General features: G+C 41.7%; 2 protein-coding genes across 2 annotated transcripts; one reads left to right on the top strand and one right to left on the bottom strand.

Moving 5' to 3' along the window:
- Positions 1-1,165: 1,165 nt before the first annotated feature.
- On the bottom strand, positions 1,166-8,658 carry LOC130695288 (neuroglian-like). The gene is made up of 15 exons (XM_057518401.2): positions 8,563-8,658; positions 8,135-8,264; positions 7,826-7,941; positions 7,427-7,760; positions 6,213-7,016; positions 5,849-5,940; positions 5,479-5,760; positions 4,870-5,400; positions 4,633-4,803; positions 4,339-4,539; positions 3,987-4,257; positions 3,570-3,898; positions 3,285-3,495; positions 3,100-3,209; positions 1,166-2,503 (listed from the first exon to the last, which is right to left on the bottom strand). Exons 1-15 carry the CDS (start codon positions 8,633-8,635, stop codon positions 2,409-2,411), a joined length of 3,750 nt encoding a protein of 1,249 aa, XP_057374384.1. The 5' UTR covers positions 8,636-8,658; the 3' UTR covers positions 1,166-2,408.
- Positions 8,659-13,899: 5,241 nt separating this feature from the next.
- Positions 13,900-16,320, top strand: LOC130695304 (haloacid dehalogenase-like hydrolase domain-containing 5). The gene is made up of 8 exons (XM_057518425.2): positions 13,900-14,204; positions 14,279-14,488; positions 14,546-14,749; positions 14,805-14,969; positions 15,035-15,081; positions 15,158-15,346; positions 15,429-15,618; positions 15,694-16,320. The coding sequence occupies exons 1-8, from the start codon at positions 14,082-14,084 to the stop codon at positions 15,844-15,846; spliced, it is 1,281 nt and encodes a 426-aa protein (XP_057374408.1). The 5' UTR covers positions 13,900-14,081; the 3' UTR covers positions 15,847-16,320.
- The last annotated feature ends 59 nt before the right edge of the window (positions 16,321-16,379 follow it).

The following is a 16,379-nucleotide window of genomic DNA, read 5'->3' as shown; positions in this document are numbered from 1 at the left end:
TTGCCAAGTAATTTATCGTTAAAAATGTAGCGAAGTGGCATTCTAAGAAAAAATATTAAAAATAGAAAAAGAATCAAAATTCAAGGAAATGAAAAAAGATAGTATACCAAAAGACCAATATCTCCACAATTTTTTACAAAGTTTCTAGCCATCACCATCATCATGCAGTTCACATCCAGATCCAACACAGCCTGACACAGCTAAAGATTGAAATGAAGAACGTTGACATTGTTTACGTGGTGTCGTGTTTAGTATTAATAATTAATTTTTGACTTAACATAAAATTGGAATTGTTAATATAATATAAAATAAAATAAAATTATATTTGGCAAACAAGCACAAGGACGAATGAGGAAAGTCTGGCGCGCAGAATTCGATTAAGGGGCGTGGTAACCAATCATACCACGCCCCTATTCATGGTTTCCCTGCGTAGCATATTTACTCTGTCACTTGTTAGCTCTTTTTACGCTGGTTTTGTTTAGAATTAGAAACTGATCGGTTACTTTTGTAGCTCTTGATGGGAACTACGAGGTTCATTATTCCATTTATTGATATACCAGCTAAAGCAAAAATTAAGTAAAGAGAACCTACTTAGAGAAGCGTTTTACGTCAACAGCGAAATTTTCGATGAAATTCACGTGTTAAAAGGGTCGGGTACCCCAACTTAGTAGTGGGAAGGTCGAAGGAAAGGTAAGTATAACAAAGAGACTCTGCGATGCCGACCTTGCTCTCTAGAGGTTACCATTAGAGATAGTATCAATAATGGTGTGCACCCATCCATACCCTGATGGGAGCTTGTCTACCTGCAGCTTTCGAGCTACAGATCAGGCAAACCTCTACTTCAGAGTTACATACCCGCTGATCGGAGAACGAAGACTTCGGGTGTACACAACCGCTAACAGGAGAACCTAGGTCGTGTTAGGCGAAGACTTCGGAGTTACATAGGCGCCAATAGGAGAATGAGGAGAGTCTCCGAAGAGTCTCTTTTTGCCTTGCAAGTTTGCTACCCTCGTTGAAAGATTTAATTCGGAAACACAAAATTTAACTGGGACAGTGTGTGTATCATTCGGTTAGAGGCAGAAGCAATAACAAAGCAGCCAGAAACCAAATGAATGACAATATCGGCCTCGAAGAAGGAAAAAAAAGAGGTTATCGTTAAAAAACATGCGTGTCGAGCTTTTTATTCAAATTCATTTCCAAGGAGAAAGGGGAAAGAGGGCTTCATATAAAAAATATTAGCTGTTTCCCCGTCCACTTTCGGCAGCTGTGTTATGTTCGCAAATACATCGGCTATATGGCGTCATCCAGGCCTCAGAATGAACCAAGGCGCTCTCTTACATAACATAATGTTGTTTCCTCATGCTCGTTTTTAAACACAGATCAATAGTGCACTATTAATGTTGAAGTTAAACTGTAATTTTAGTGACCATTAATTGACCTGCTTTTCTTTCACAAACAATTTTTTTTTTCGCGGGGAATGTATATAAAGATCAAATACACGAAGTGTGGAAGGACAGAAGCAGGCGATTGAAGAGATAAAAATCAGCGGACGACGACGAAAAGAAGTAGGGAAAAACCAAAAAAAAAAAAAAAATGAACAGGACGGTTGTGATTTGGCTATTTGGCCAAAAAAAAGCTGCAAAAGCTGCAGAACTGAAACTACAAAACAAAACACTAAAAAACAAACAAAATGTTGGCTTTCAAGTAAAGCCAGATCTATGTGGTAAAGAAACTCAGATCGATGGATCAACCTTGTTTTTTTTTTTCAAGATCGCAATAGTCCAAAAAAAGTTTTCTTTTTTTGGCTCTTTTGTGCATTTATGTTGTTTGAGAAGGATGTAGAGTGGAAAGGAGCTGCTTATTTTCGAAGGGAGAGGAATATAATATTTGGGAGGGGTTGTATCGTCCAAGAAGTAGGAGAGGAGCATATATCGGCACTAGACACATGTAAAAACTCATGTAGGCACCTGTCAACAACTCACTCCCCCTTCCGACACACTAGAAATTCTACGACAGCATTAAACTCTCCTGCGTTTGGCTTTCGCTTGCACGCGTACACACATTTGATATGACAACCAGTAAGCAGTCAATATAACGGAATAAAGAAGAGAGATTCAAAAAACAAACCAAAGAAAGAAGGAGCAGAAAACTTGTCGAAGAAGTCAGCAGAAAGCTCATAACAAAGCATTGCACAATGTACACAAGAAAGAAAAAAATGTTTACGCTTTTGCAGTCCACAAAAATAATTATGTTAGCCTTTATCTGTTTTTTTTTGGCAGGCTGACAGAAGAATAATTTAAAAAAGGAAAAAAAAAAAGTAAACTAAAATAAAAATAAAGGAAGTGGAGGGAACGGTGTGAATCTTTTGTTGTTTGTTGTTGTAGTGTGAAGAGAAAAATGTTGAGTTTCTAAACAATAGTTGCCACACTAGCTGTCGTAAAGGGAGTTGGCAATTTGCTTTGACCATACTGTCCAATAAACGAACCACTTTCAGCAAATTCACCTGCAAATCACAAAGCAAAAATCATTAACTAAATTTAAAGAAAAGCATTTCACAACCACAAAGTTTCATGAAGACAAGTCGGATAAATAATCTTTAGGTGTCATTACCTGGTAACATAACGGAACTATACAGTCGGCTACGTTGAAAGAAGAGGCAGTTTTTTTCTTATATTTATTTCTCTAAATTTTAGACAAGAGTGGCGAAAGCAGATGATCCATCTCCACGCTTCTTGCCGTATTGGCCGATAAACGAGCCGTCCTCATTCATGCCTTCTACAACATCAAAAAACCAATAAAAAAATAAAAGGAAAAAATAGTAATCAGGCAAACTCAATGGCGAAAAAAAAAAAATGCTGAAAAGACAAAAAAAAAAAAAAACACGAAGAAAATAAAAGCTCGAACGTGTAGGTTGGAACGAAAACTGTCAAATGCAAACGAGCCACGCCCTTTTGCTGATCTTATCGATTCCAATTTTTCGCTAGATTCAAATAAATGTTCGTGTGTAGTTCATGCTTTTGGAAAAACGACAGCAGACTTTGGAGATCGATTTGCAAGCTGTAGGAATTACATTAAACAAAATAGAATAAAAGCTTTTACCTGCTTCTCCTTCACCGTATTCAGCCATCGAATCATTGTCTTCGCTCTCGGGTGGCATTTTGGCTCCGCTACTCAAAGATGCTTTGCTCGGCGCGCGACTGCTGCCAACTCTACACACGAAAACAAAACAAACATTTGTATACCACTTGAAATTGCGTTAGAAATCATATGCTTCGCTAACGTACGGTTGCGAGTATTCGTGGAATCCGGCGTCCTCGTTGAAATCTTTACGACCGTGAGTGGCCTCTCTTTCGTGGACGGCATACTTTCCACCCCGGTTCCGTTTAATGATGCAGACAAGAACCAGGACCAAGAGCAATAATGCAAGGGCCAGCATCATGCCGATAAACCATCCGGTCGAAGCTACGGCGGATGATCCTTGGATGTAAGGTCCATCTAGACATTGAAAACAAATTGACATTAAAAGACAAATATTATGTGAATTTTATCACAACTTTCTGGCAACTTACCGGCGTACATCTCCACCTCTTCGGGGTCACTTTCGGTAAAGTAATCACCGTCGACGACAACGGCGCGGATCTCGTACAGTTGGTTAGGCTCCAAGCCGCGCAAGATGATAAAGTTCTCATCGAACTCATCTTCGCTCTTGATATAGATGGTCTCGCCCTTTCGCCGGTATTGAACGAAAAAGTGGGAACCAGGTTGGCCATCGACGTTCGGATGCCAAACAACTTTGATGGCCGGCATTCCATTGTCTAAAGTGATCTGATTCCACGTAAACTGGGGCTTGTCGGGTGGGTATGCGTTGCCGTTGCGAGTGTTTCGTTCAATGTAATAACTTTGGAAATGCACAAAAACAGAATACAAAAACATTAGCCATTTCCATTTTCTTTTAAAATTCTTAAAAAAAAAAAAAATGAACTTACTCGTCTCCTTCTCCGGCAATGGTCATAGCTTTAATGTGAAGGCGGTATTTCGTGTTGGGTTCGAGACCGGCCAATTTGGCTCGAGTTTGTAACGGGTCACGAATTGGTGGTTCTCTTTCGATTTGCGGGCCAATTTTCGTACCTTCTACCTTTTCGTAGAAGATTTTGTAGCCACGCAGATTGCCGTTGGGCTCTTCCGGTTGCTTCCAAATCAAATAGAAAGCCGAAGAACCAAGAGGAGCCGCCTCAAAGTAATCCACTGGTCCGGGCCCTAGAAAACAAATGAATTTTTTGGTTTACATTCGTGCGAACGTCGGGTCATTCAAAACGTGATAAAAAAAAAGAAACATACTTCCTTCCGGTGTCTTGAAGGAAAGGATATCGCTTGCCGGTCCACGGTACGCCGAATTAATAACGCGAACACGGACGAGATTAACTGTGTGCGGGACAAACTTGTTAACGAACGCCTTTGAAGCGTTGCTGATCATTTCACGGGCTCGCAGCTCTCCTTCCTTCTCGGTCCATGTCTCAATCTTGTAGCCTTTGAAGTGTCCTATGTAAAAAAAAAAAAAATCGATAGAAAAAAAAAAAAGCTTGTTAGTATTTAAAAAAAGAAAATGACCCTTAGGGAGCGATTAGTTTTTACCCTGAACAGAATCCGGATTGACTGGGTTCCAAGAAAGGATGGCGCTTCGTTCGTCAATGATTTGATTCAAAGTGAAGTTGGTTGGTGCTTCAACCGGCACGTCTTCTCCAGAGTAACCAGTAACTTCTTGTGCTGCAACATTGGCTTCACCGATCTGATTGAAAGCCACCACTGTAAAACAACAAAGAAGAGTTGAACGACATACGATTTTTCAATGAACAAATCAATGAATTTTACCTTTGATGCGATAGCGTTTGAACGTGGGTTGATTGGGTATGAGGATGGACGACTGTCTCCAGTCGGAAATCATTTCGATGTTCCAATCTTCTCCAGGTATGTCTCGACGCCAGTAGACGCGATAGTGAAAGTTGCGTCCGTTGTGTTCGATCTCGGGCATTGGGTTCCACGTGACAACCAAATTAGTGGGCGAAGTGCCACGTCCCTCTACATTATCGGGATTCTTATTCGGCACGTCGGGAGGCGTCGTGCACATGGACGAGTGGTCCGATGGAAGCGACGGGCCAATCTTATTACGAGCAATGACACGGAACGTGTAATTGGACCAAGGGCTCATCTCCACTTTGAAGCGCGTCTCGGTGGCTGGCACGTTTTCAAACGACACTTCCCAGCTGTCGGGCGTGAAACTCGTATTGAACTGGATCGTGTACGTTAAGATGGGCGCTCGATTATCGCCCGAAGGTGTCCATTCGATGGCCGCGTCGCGGTTGTTGCACTGGATGCCCACCATTCGCGGCCGATTGGGAACGTCTGTCGAAGCAAATTGCGCATCGTGATGAGCATTTAAAAAACCGCACTAGAGAAAAGCGAAACTAGAAAAATCGTCACCTTGAACAATGAGCGTAGCCTTGTCCTCGGCGCTGTCCAGGATTGTTTTGGCACGGCACGTGTAGTCGCCAGTGTCCAATTCCGTCGTCTTCGTGATAGTCAACGACGAATCCTGCGACTGGACAAAACGCGGTTCTTGCTCGAAATCGATCAGCTGGTCTGCATGCAGCCAGTCGATCGTCAAGTTGAGTGACGAATCAGCCACGGCATTACAGCGGAAAGTGGCCGTCTGTCCGGCAGCGACTTCATAGTCTTCTGGCCCGTCCTTGATGATGGTGCGCTCTAATAAATAAAAGCAGAGAATTTTAAACGTGAGGTTTTTTCGTTTCCCCTCAATGGAAGAAATCATGAAATGGGGCAGCTAATTAACCTTTGACGATAAGAGTTCCATTGGCATTGGCCGAGCCGAACTTATTGGTTGCGTGACACGAATAGACGCCGGCATCGGTGAAGGTCACCTCCCTGAGGAAAAAAAAAAAAAAAATTCTATTAATAAAATATACGATGCAGAGTGAGAAAAACGTGCAGATTGACACGCAACACGCCCGCATGATTGGATCGTTTCTTAAACAATAGCCCAGCTGTTTAGGGCGGAAGCGGAAAATGCGGTTGAAAGGAAGAGGGGGAGGACGTCAAAAGCAGCTGGGCTCACAATACAATTTGAATATCGTTTTCTTCCGTTCAAAACCTCGATGATAGGATGTGACTTATTTGAAAAACAAAAGACGGTATACCTAATTTCCAGATCACCGCTGTCCATAACGCGATAGCGGCCGCCAGTCAATTCCAACCCGTCGCGGATCCATTTGACAAGAGGTTTAGGCGAGCCAAAAACTTTGCAAGTCAAATTGACGGCCGATCCGTCAACGGTGGCCACATCGTCGGGAGCGTCTTCGATATCGGGCGCCAAAGCCAAAACGTTGAGGTAGACATCCTTGTAGACGTAGCCGATACTGTTGGTGGCGTTGCAGCCGTAGTTGCCCGTGTCGCTCTTTTGTAGACGCTCGATGACGATGCGATTAGGGAACACCTTCCGGCGAGGGTTGACGGCCGCCTCTTCAATTGGTTTTCCGTTGTGAATCCATTTGATCTCCGGAGAAGGCGAGCCGTTGGCTTCACACCGGAACTCGGCCGTCTCGTCTTCGGCTCCGACGTACACATCCGGTTCGACGGTAAAGTAGGGAGCGGCCAACACCTGAAGGCTGATGGAATAAGACTTGGCCAATCCGACACCGTTACTAGCTTCGCATTCGTAGTTGCCGGCGTCTTCCGAATCGACGCTCTTGATGATCAGCGTCTTGCCGTATGAAGAGTAGGTGGTACGGCCAGCTGGCAGCGCGGCACCTTCTTTCGTCCAGCGGATCTGAGGTAGTGGGGTACCGCCAAAGACGCACCACAGTTCAATGCTCTTGCCTCGATGGGCAACCGCGTTTTTGCGAGAGACGTACTGCTGGACGGGTTCATGACGATTTTGGGCTGCAGCGCTGCCAGTTGCAATCACATCCAGGTACACTTTGTTGCCCAGCTTGTATTCGTTTCTGCATTTATGAAAAAACAAAAGAAAATTTTTTGGATGAGACGTTCCGGTTTTTTTGTTTTTTTTATCACCCTCCAGTCAGCCGGAAATTTCTCGCCATGAAGCCCCCCGAATGAAACGTTAAGGAGGAAACGTGATACGCGGTCACCTGCAGTAAGGAAGGTAACCACCAAGACGGCGTTCACATTCAAGATCCTATAACATCGACCGACTGTAATAACACACTGGCGACTACATTCTTGACTAGAATTTTCCCTTTTTAAAACACATCCCCGCCCGAACTTTCATTTCGGAAGGTCATCCCATGTTTCTAGTCCATTGGCCACGTGTTACCCCTCTTGCGGTTTTATTTTTGGATTATCTCCTTAATTATTACTACTTAAAAATAAATAAATAACAAATAGAAAATACCGGAAGAGTGAGGTAGCCGAACAAGCGTAGACAAAGTCATCACTGGTGTCTTCACGTGTGACGTTGGAGAACCAGAGCGTGCCTTCGGGATCGACCGTCATCCTCGACGAGTTGATGCTGCGCAAGGCTCCGTTCGAGTTCTGCATCATCCAGTAGACGGACGGTTTGGGCCAGCCGTCGGGCGGCTGACAACGCAAACTGAACGGCGATCCCTCCTGAGCCGAGACGGTCATCGGAGGCTCATCTTTAAAGGAATTGAGATCCGATTTTCGGACAAAGACCGAATTCGATGTGGCCGTTCCCCACTCGTTGGACGCGAAACATTGATACTGCCCTGATCATAACAAATTAAAAATGCATTCAAAATCTGGTCGAAAAACAAAGTGAGTGATGACTGACCGATATCTTCATCTCGGGGCGTGGTGATGACCAGCGTTCCTCTGCCGGGCTGTTGAGAGATTCGATCGTCGTAGCTTTGCCAAAGGAAATCGTAACCGTTTTTGACCCATCGGTACCTGTAAAAACACACACGAAAGAACGGTGAACAACTGGAACAGCTGGCTTGACACGCAATGAGGGAGGAGGCCTTTTGTCGTGATGGATAGCGAACCCAATCATCCAACAATCCATCACCAGTTGCTAATGGTACTATTCAATTAAGCATAGTAGGGGCGAAAAAAGAAGGCTCGTATTTGAGGTTCTATTTACTTTGGGGCGGGTTCGCCTTCCGCCTCGCATTCGATGATGAAAGGCTTGTCGTTCTCGTCGATCCTCTGCGCCACCTGGAAGAGCAGCTCGTCCGACGGCGGTTGTTTGACAACTTGCGGCGGTGATTGAACTGTTCGGACGCACGTATCATACAACAACAAAGAAACAAAAACAAAAAACAAAAAAAAATTTAGAAATCTATTTCAGATTTTAACCAAGGAACGGAAGTTGTCAGTTTATTGTACAGACACTCCCGCGGCTACCGGACCCCACCTCGAGCCATGTCTACATGGAACGTGTCAGTTCATTGACGACCGGCTATTTTTATTTTTATATTCTACTTTTGTTTTTTAAAAAATTAAAAAAAAAATTCTCCCTTTTTTCCCCTGCTGAATTGGATGAGCGTGTCCATCATATAATTTACTTACCTAACGCTGTAGTCGAAGCCATGTAGAAGAGAACCATTAGCAGGCCGGAAGTCCCGAGCCGCGGGCCGGCCATTTTCGGTTTTTTCTTTCTTTTTGTAACGTCCGGGTGGGGTCGCGGGCACTCTCCGTAATTGGCGTGACAAAACTTTCACCTGATACAAAGCAGGTGTAACTGTAACAAAAAGCAAAAAGGAAATTAAATTTAGAAACGAAATACACAACATCTGCATAAGAAACTAAACAGTTAGGTAGTCTAGTTTAAATAGCAAGTAGATTAGGATATGAGCCATTCAACAAGGACTAAAACACGCGCGTTTAAGTTTCACGTGAATCCACTGTAACGAGTGCTTCCATAAAACAGTGAGACACTCTTTTTAGTGGCAAATCGATGAGTACTTGGAAAATAAAAGAAGAGAAAAACTTGGGTATTGATCTCTTGTCCCTCTCCTTTTCCTTCAAGAGAGAATTGGTCGTGATTGGGTTGGAAATAAAAGGACAAACATTGTTCATCTCCTTTAAATCTCCGCCATACTCTTTTTCTCTTATTCTTGGGTCTTCCTCTCGTCCATGTTTTTTATTTGGGCATTGAACCAAGTCACGATCCGAAGACAACAATTCCAGCTGACGTTCGTCTCCGAGGCAATCGAAAGAAATCGAAATCGCATTCAAGTTTGAAAGTAAGGCCGTAAAAAAAAAGATTCTTCTATCTTTCAAAAAGAATCAAACAACCCAAGAGGTAATGATATAAGTCAGGATGGACACGCAACAATGCTTTTGCCAACCAAACTTGCTACACACACACACAGACACTAGGTACACACACACTACACCATCGCCCACTTTATATAGCCTATTCTATTTCTCTATCCAGCTGCAAGTCGCGAGACTTATTGATCCACTGAGCGGGAGAAAGAGGGAGGGGGGATGGCTCTTCGATTCCGCGTAAATGTTATACCCCACTCCCCCCATCAAATAGTAACATCTCAACTCCCGAAAGATCTTGCGTAAATTGCTCATTCCGTCCTGTTCAAAGAGGGCAATGCAAGTTCCATTTCTCGTGTGCGAGCGTTCCATGATGATGAGTCATATGACGGATCAAGTGGATCAGGTCGAATACAAAACTCGCCATCGAGTTACTGATGAACATTAAGAGCAGAACCGCATCATTGGGCAAATAGTACGACCGATGCATAAAATGAGATTTTATACGCTTCGTCCAGCATAAATAAGTAAGAATAGAAAACGAACGCTAAAAGAACGTGGCGGGGGCATTGGTGAATACAATAGGGACGATACCGGGATTCAGTTACGACGGAGGATGGCCAAGATAAAGAAATAATGACCCGTCTTCAAAGTCTAATGGGTCATATCCGCTACAAGCGTCCACAGACGCACACACACACACACAACGAAAGTAATGCAACTAGGCACGCCACGAAATTGAATTTCTTGAAAGCGAAACCCAAGGACATACGACTCGAGACGTCGTTCAACAGGTCACGCCTTTTGGCTCGTTCAAAAATATTATTCCTTTAAATAAAACAACACTGTCATTCAAGGAATTCCAGGGTCATCATCGTTTACCAACTGGCAATTCAAATGGATTAAATTAGATCGATGGTATCGAGTGATAAAAACGAGATTGGATTTGTTGATGTGTCTATAACCTATCCGACTATCTAAAAGGACCATTTCCCTTTTTTTGCTCTTCGGTCGTTATCGAATGATGACTTCTCCTTTATCTCTTTCCTACCGAGTTCCCTTCCTTATCTCTATAGTTATCCAGTGGTCCGTGCATAATGCGCTAAGCGAGAATTCAGTTTCCATGTTGATATGCACAAAATGGCGATGATGGGAAAGTGAGGGGGGTTGACGGGCAAAGAGGGATGGCTTTTCGACACAGATTTCTGTCTCAGTGCGCAAAGTAAATTGAATTTTTCATCCAACAGTCACGATGACGAAATGGGGAGGGCCGGATTTGAAAACGACTTCCTATCCCTCACTTTCTTTCCAGTCGGATCGAAGGTAATAACGTCGTGAGAGCGAGGGTGAAGCAAAGAGGATGAGTCACGACTTTTACGAGGGTCTCCCGCGCAAGTAACGGATGTGAAAATCATGGACGAGTTCCAGACTTTCCAGACGAGAAAGTACAAAATGCTAGGGATTTTGTCTCCTCCTTTTTTGTCATGGTGAAGTCCGTTTTTTATTATTTTATTCAGCTTTTGTTCATTCCCCGTTCAGTCATTCCGCATGTGACAGAATTGCCACACTCTAACAGATAACCAAAGCAGCTTGAAACGGTCTTCCGCTTATTTTTTTTTTTTTTTAATTCTTTTTCACACGGCCGGAAGTGTAACTGTGCTACCCGACGCATATGCATCAATCGCAAGAAAGCCCTCCCCCAGTTCAATCAAAATACGGAAGCTGATTGTTCCACTAGCTCGATACATTTCAATATGGGAAAGATCTTCGGCCATATCGTCGTCTTTCAAAAAAGACCATACAGGCTATTTAACAATTCAGAATATTCAGAGGATTGGGTGTGCGTGCCGATTAAGAATTCCAATCAATCAAAAAAAAAAAAAATCAAAATTTGGACGGGTGGGGTTGTCCGTCTGACGGTTCTGATTTTAGGCACCGACAGGGACCCATGTTGTTGTCTTCTGGGATGTTGTTCACGTAGGCAAAGCCGAGTCCATTTCAGCCACACTGGCGCGTGACTTTTGCAGAGCGTGTTGGGTCAATATTGAAACTTGCAGTGGAGGAAGTAGCTGACCCACACCCACACTCAGCACAACGAACAGGAACAAAAAAAAAAAAATGGTTAAGGGCTATGTGAGTTGTTGTTCTTTCTCCCTACGTCATCGTTCATCATCGCCCGACTATCTCACACACAATATGGGTTTGCCATCTACATTTAACCGTGTGTTGGAGAACGTGTAGACAAGGTACAAAAGAGGGGAATTTACTGGGCTCTAGATAAGGAGGTCTTCGGCTGTTGGGTCGATTCTAATCAAAAAAAGCCATATTCGTGTAGACATCCTATTTCCCCCCCACCCTACACGACACACGTTGGAAATCAGGGAATAGTAAACATCCTGATTGGAGAATAATGCAATAGATTTATTTGAGAAAAACCAGTTACTTAAAGAAGAATACGTCAGGCCTAAGATGGAGGGGACCAATTAAAATGAGATTCTCGTATAACCTTGCTCGAAGCTTTAACGAGCATCCCGTCGACAATACGAAAACAGAGAATGGAAGAAAAACAAAGAGAGACGTATTCTCATTTGTTTATCAAAGACAAAAAAAGATTTGGATCTGCTAAAGTGGGAATGACGAGAGAGAATAAACATTGACTAGACGAAAGTCCTTCTCGCCCGCAAACAGAAGGTTGGCTAATGTTGAAGTCAGTTGACTTGAACCAGATGTTTGGCATAACACAGATTCACCACAATGAAATAGAGAAATGTAGGGAAAAACATCGAATGACGGGAGTTTCCTGTCGTTCTTTTCATTTTTACCTCTGCTTTTCCGGTGAGCAAAACAGACGCGACTGCTGAGGCCTTCAGGATGAAAATGTTTTGTTGACACAATCAAACCAAATCCATTCGATTGAAGGTTTGACACACGGTTTGTGTTTCCTGACGGAGATGAGATTCTTATTCACAATTGTAAATGATGATCCACAAGATCTGATTGGGAAAATATTGCACAACTTCACCGTTCAAGGGGCTTGGTTGATGTAGAAGAACAGAGAGAACCAGTGAAGCTCCACGCCTAATACCCCCTAACGCTGGGACCACGCCTCGACAACTGAAAATGCCTAGACTGACGGCGACTACCATAGACTACTCTATAACGAGACATGATCCTACCCAAACTTCCCATGTTATAGCTTCTCATTAACGTATCTATTAGAATTAGAACAAAAAGTAGCATTTGAAAAATTGTTTACAGCTGTATTAACTATTATTTCACGTTTAACTAGCATTTCATGTCAATTTTTCGTTTAAAAAAGTATTATTTCCTTGAAGGTTGCCTTTACAGGCTAGAGGCCCGCCTAACGTGAAGTTCGGTAGGCAGTGACATCTAGTAGTAATCACTTATAGTAATGACGGCTTCTTTCTGATAATGGTTTCTCAATACTCGGGTATTAAATTAATGGAATATTATGCTTACGTCCTTTGACATGTACAATGTGTATCTTTTTAATGTGAAGAAAAATAGATAATGCAAAGTGCCTATGGAGTAACTATTTTTTTGTAATAAAAAATTTTCTAGTTGTTTTATCTTGGAAAGCGAAATTCAAATTTCATCCTTAACCTTTACGTTAATGTTAAGAAAATAAGGAAATGTTTAGTTTATTTAGTTGTACAATATTGAAACTTAAGTTCTTCCTTTTTTCAGGCGTCATTAAAAACACCCGTCAAGTTTAGAAGATTTGGCAGCTAGGTGGTGTTAGCTGACGAACTCGAGTTTTCCATTTTCAAAAAGTATAAGACGCTGTAATAATCACTTTAGATATAAAAAGCAAAAGCAATAATTTATTCTTTTTGCTTCGTTTATCAAGTGAAGTACTATTAATTTTTCGAGCATGCCTAACTTTTATGTTTATTGATTTTATGTCTACCAGACCATATACAGAACAAAATAAGTGAAAAAAATTAATTTAAGGAATGCAGCCGGCTAGTGACGATGAATTTTGGCGTTCGGAATCCAAAAAGTATATTAATCAATTCCGCTGCACTTATTTGGCTGAAAACATAGGGAGATGGTTTGGCGGAAACCATTTCAAAAGTGTAGGTAAGCTCAGAAATTTATGTTGTAACAGCTGTTTCCCTTCTAGACGTCCAAGTTGCAGGAACCCAAGATTTTGACAAACATTCATATTCTAAAAGCATACCCAAAAAGACTGTTTAAGCACATGAAACCCTAAAAAATCTAGTAGTCCTGTATAATAAAAAAATAAGCTTACACAGTTCTATTTGGACATGAAAGTTCTTAAGCAAAACAAATTTTTGGTGCACATAGTTCAACTTGCGGTACCAAGAAGCTCATTACGTGCGAAAAGATCCAAGGCATGGCATTACGGGTGACCAATATTAGCACATGCAAATTCGAAATGTGACCCCCCCCCCATCTTCCTGTGATACTGCATACAAGTAAGACCTTACTCCGTTGAAATGTATACGCCTTTAAGCTTTTATCGCGACTTGTCTTATTACGAATTAAAGCTTAGCAGAAAACGTAAGCATTTTCGTCTGTAAATAAAAAAAAAAATACAGAAAAGTCCTTGTGTATGAGTACCCTTCGGGAGGCCCACACTACAGTCATGCACAACATGGATTTCTTAATAAGATTTGTAAATACGCAGCAGACGACGGTTGTCGTGACAAAATCTGTGTCCGTCTCGTGACGTCGATCGCTGCCGCCTTAATTTTAGAACAGTTTTGCTTATTATTTTCGTCGTAGCCTTGAAACTTGCTAGTCGCGTTGTTTATCTTCAAGTGAAAAATATGGCCTTTTATTTACTACCAACAAAATCTCTGTTTCAACCACGAATCATTTCCAACGTTTTTACAAAATGCATTGGCCCAGCGGTCGGATCAAATCTGCTACATCGAGCAATCAGTTCTACTGTAAGTAGTTTTTTCCGTCCCATACCAGTTTAATCGCTTGTCATGTCATGTTGATGTGTTTCCTTATCATTCAGAACCCCATCTCGTCAGAGTTTGGGTTCATGTTTGATATAGATGGTGTCATTGTTCGAGGGACTGAGGTACTGCCAGCAGCCATAGAATCCTTCAAGAAATTAGTAGACTCTAATGGGAAGTTTAGAGTCCCTGTGATATTTGTTACCAATGCAGGAAATAATCTGAGATGCCAGAAAGCCCAGAAACTCACAGATTTGTTGGGAGTTAAGGTACATATGTCACTTGCAACTCGAAACTAAAAGCAAAACAATCTTTGTCGTTATTAGATCTCACAGGAACAAGTAGTTATGGCACATAGCCCATTAAAAATGTTCAAGCTATTTCATAACAAGCGAGTCTTAGTTTCAGGACAAGGCCCAATCCGTGAGATCTCCAAGAATCTTGGTTTCACAAATGTTTGCACAGTGGAAGATATTCGCAAAGCCTTTCCTGTTCTTGATGTTGTTGATCAGAAAAAACGAGAAAATATGGTAAGAAAACCTAAGTTATTAAAGAGAACTATAAATTTAGAAATTATCTCTTCAGTCAAGGAAAATCGACGAGAAATTCCCGCATATCGAAGCTGTTGTTCTAATGCAGGAACCAGCTGAATGGGATTCTGCACTACAGCTAATCATTGATGTTCTAATGACGAATGGGAAATTATTAAACCCACCAGCGAAACTGCCGTATCCCCATATTCCCCTACTAGTACGTGCTCGCTTTTCTCCTTCAAAATGTCTTCCATTGATTATTACATTAATATCAATCTGTAGGCTTGTAATATGGATCTACAGTGGATGGCGGAGGCCTGGATGCCAAGGTATCGTACCACGAAAGAAGTTATGATTTTACCATTAGCCAATTGACTGCTCATTACAAGTTTCCTTATCAACCAGATTTGGTCATGGAGCATTTCTGGTATGTCTCGAAGAACTATACAAGAAAATTACCGGAAGAGATATGATATATACTGCTTTAATTGGTAAACCCAGTGAATTGACCATGCATCACGCTGACAATATGTGTCAGTTGCATGCACGGTCATTAGGAGTGCACGGTTCTGTAAAGAGAATTTACTTTGTAGGGTAAGACCAAACCATTAACTTACTTGTTTTGACATTTAGATTTTGACCATTCTTCGTATATTTCTTCGGTTTTTCTTGATAGAGATAATTTAAATACCGATATTTTTGGTGCTAATTTGTATCATCGCTATTTAACGCGCCAACGTTCTGGTCGCTCAGTTGCCGGTATTGCAGCCGCGATCACCGGTCGTGGTGCCCAAACTTGTGAATTAGAAATTGAAAAAGAAGATGTCAACGCGTCGGCCGAAGAGTGCCATAGTATTCTAGTCCAGGTCAATCTTACTTACAAAAGTTTCAAAAATTATATATTTCAAACCGAGAATATTTTCTTTCTTGTTCGTTAACAGACCGGTGTTTACAATGCCTCTTCAGATACTTTTTCCAATCATTCACCGAGAGATTTTTTACCTGTGGAGGAGGGCTTGAGAGAGCCGGCATTCTGTGTGCCTGATGTTTTACGAGCCGTTGAGCTTGTCTTTCAGCAAGAAAAGTTTTACTAAGCATACCTCATCTGAGGGTAGGTTGTGAATTTCTAGTGCATCGTCATTTATATAAATTTTCTTTAAGACACGTATTTCAATTTTTGAGACGAAATGATTCCCTTTGTTGGTACGACAAATAATCAGTGCAAAACATATTGCATCCAAGCAACCCCTAGGTAATAATTTAATTCTGTTTGGCACTACTTTTTTCCCCTTGATCTATAAATAGCATAATAGAAGTGTACAATTTGATTTGTCGTTCTCCACCAATGCATTTTACCATTTCAGTTTGGTGATCAAAACTTTAACCCAGTGAATTTGCTTAACATCGTGCATTCTTTCAGTTTACATCTTCAGTTCTTGTAAAGTATTGGAATCTTCCTATTTATAAAAATGTTGATAGAACTAATAATGTCCTACTGTTTTCATGTTCTCCAAAAAAGTGCAAATATGTCACCTCTCATGACGGAATAAATTTTCGTAATCTAATAATTCTTTAGTATCGTTTATAGTATCCTCTATCGAACGACGACGGTCTAATCGTAAAAAAA

This window comes from Daphnia carinata, chromosome 4 (assembly GCF_022539665.2).
Source record: "Daphnia carinata strain CSIRO-1 chromosome 4, CSIRO_AGI_Dcar_HiC_V3, whole genome shotgun sequence".
Taxonomy (NCBI): domain Eukaryota; kingdom Metazoa; phylum Arthropoda; class Branchiopoda; order Diplostraca; family Daphniidae; genus Daphnia; species Daphnia carinata.
Note: the sequence above shows the minus strand (reverse complement) of the source record. Positions and strands in the feature narration are given on the sequence as shown.

Excerpts from the sequence above, each read along its gene's own strand:
- LOC130695288 (XM_057518401.2), bottom strand. The coding sequence starts at position 8,635 with ATGGCCGGCCCGCGGCTCGGGACTTCCGGCCTGCTAATGGTTCTCTTC. Across the intron at positions 5,941-6,212 it reads AGCGGTGATCTGGAAATTAG|GGAGGTGACCTTCACCGATG; the intron begins GTATACCGTCTT and ends TTTTTTCCTCAG. Across the intron at positions 3,899-3,986 it reads ATTGCCGGAGAAGGAGACGA|TTATTACATTGAACGAAACA; the intron begins GTAAGTTCATTT and ends GCATTTCCAAAG.
- LOC130695304 (XM_057518425.2), top strand. The coding sequence starts at position 14,082 with ATGGCCTTTTATTTACTACCAACAAAATCTCTGTTTCAACCACGAATC. Across the intron at positions 14,489-14,545 it reads CAGATTTGTTGGGAGTTAAG|ATCTCACAGGAACAAGTAGT; the intron begins GTACATATGTCA and ends TGTCGTTATTAG. Across the intron at positions 15,082-15,157 it reads GCGGAGGCCTGGATGCCAAG|ATTTGGTCATGGAGCATTTC; the intron begins GTATCGTACCAC and ends CTTATCAACCAG.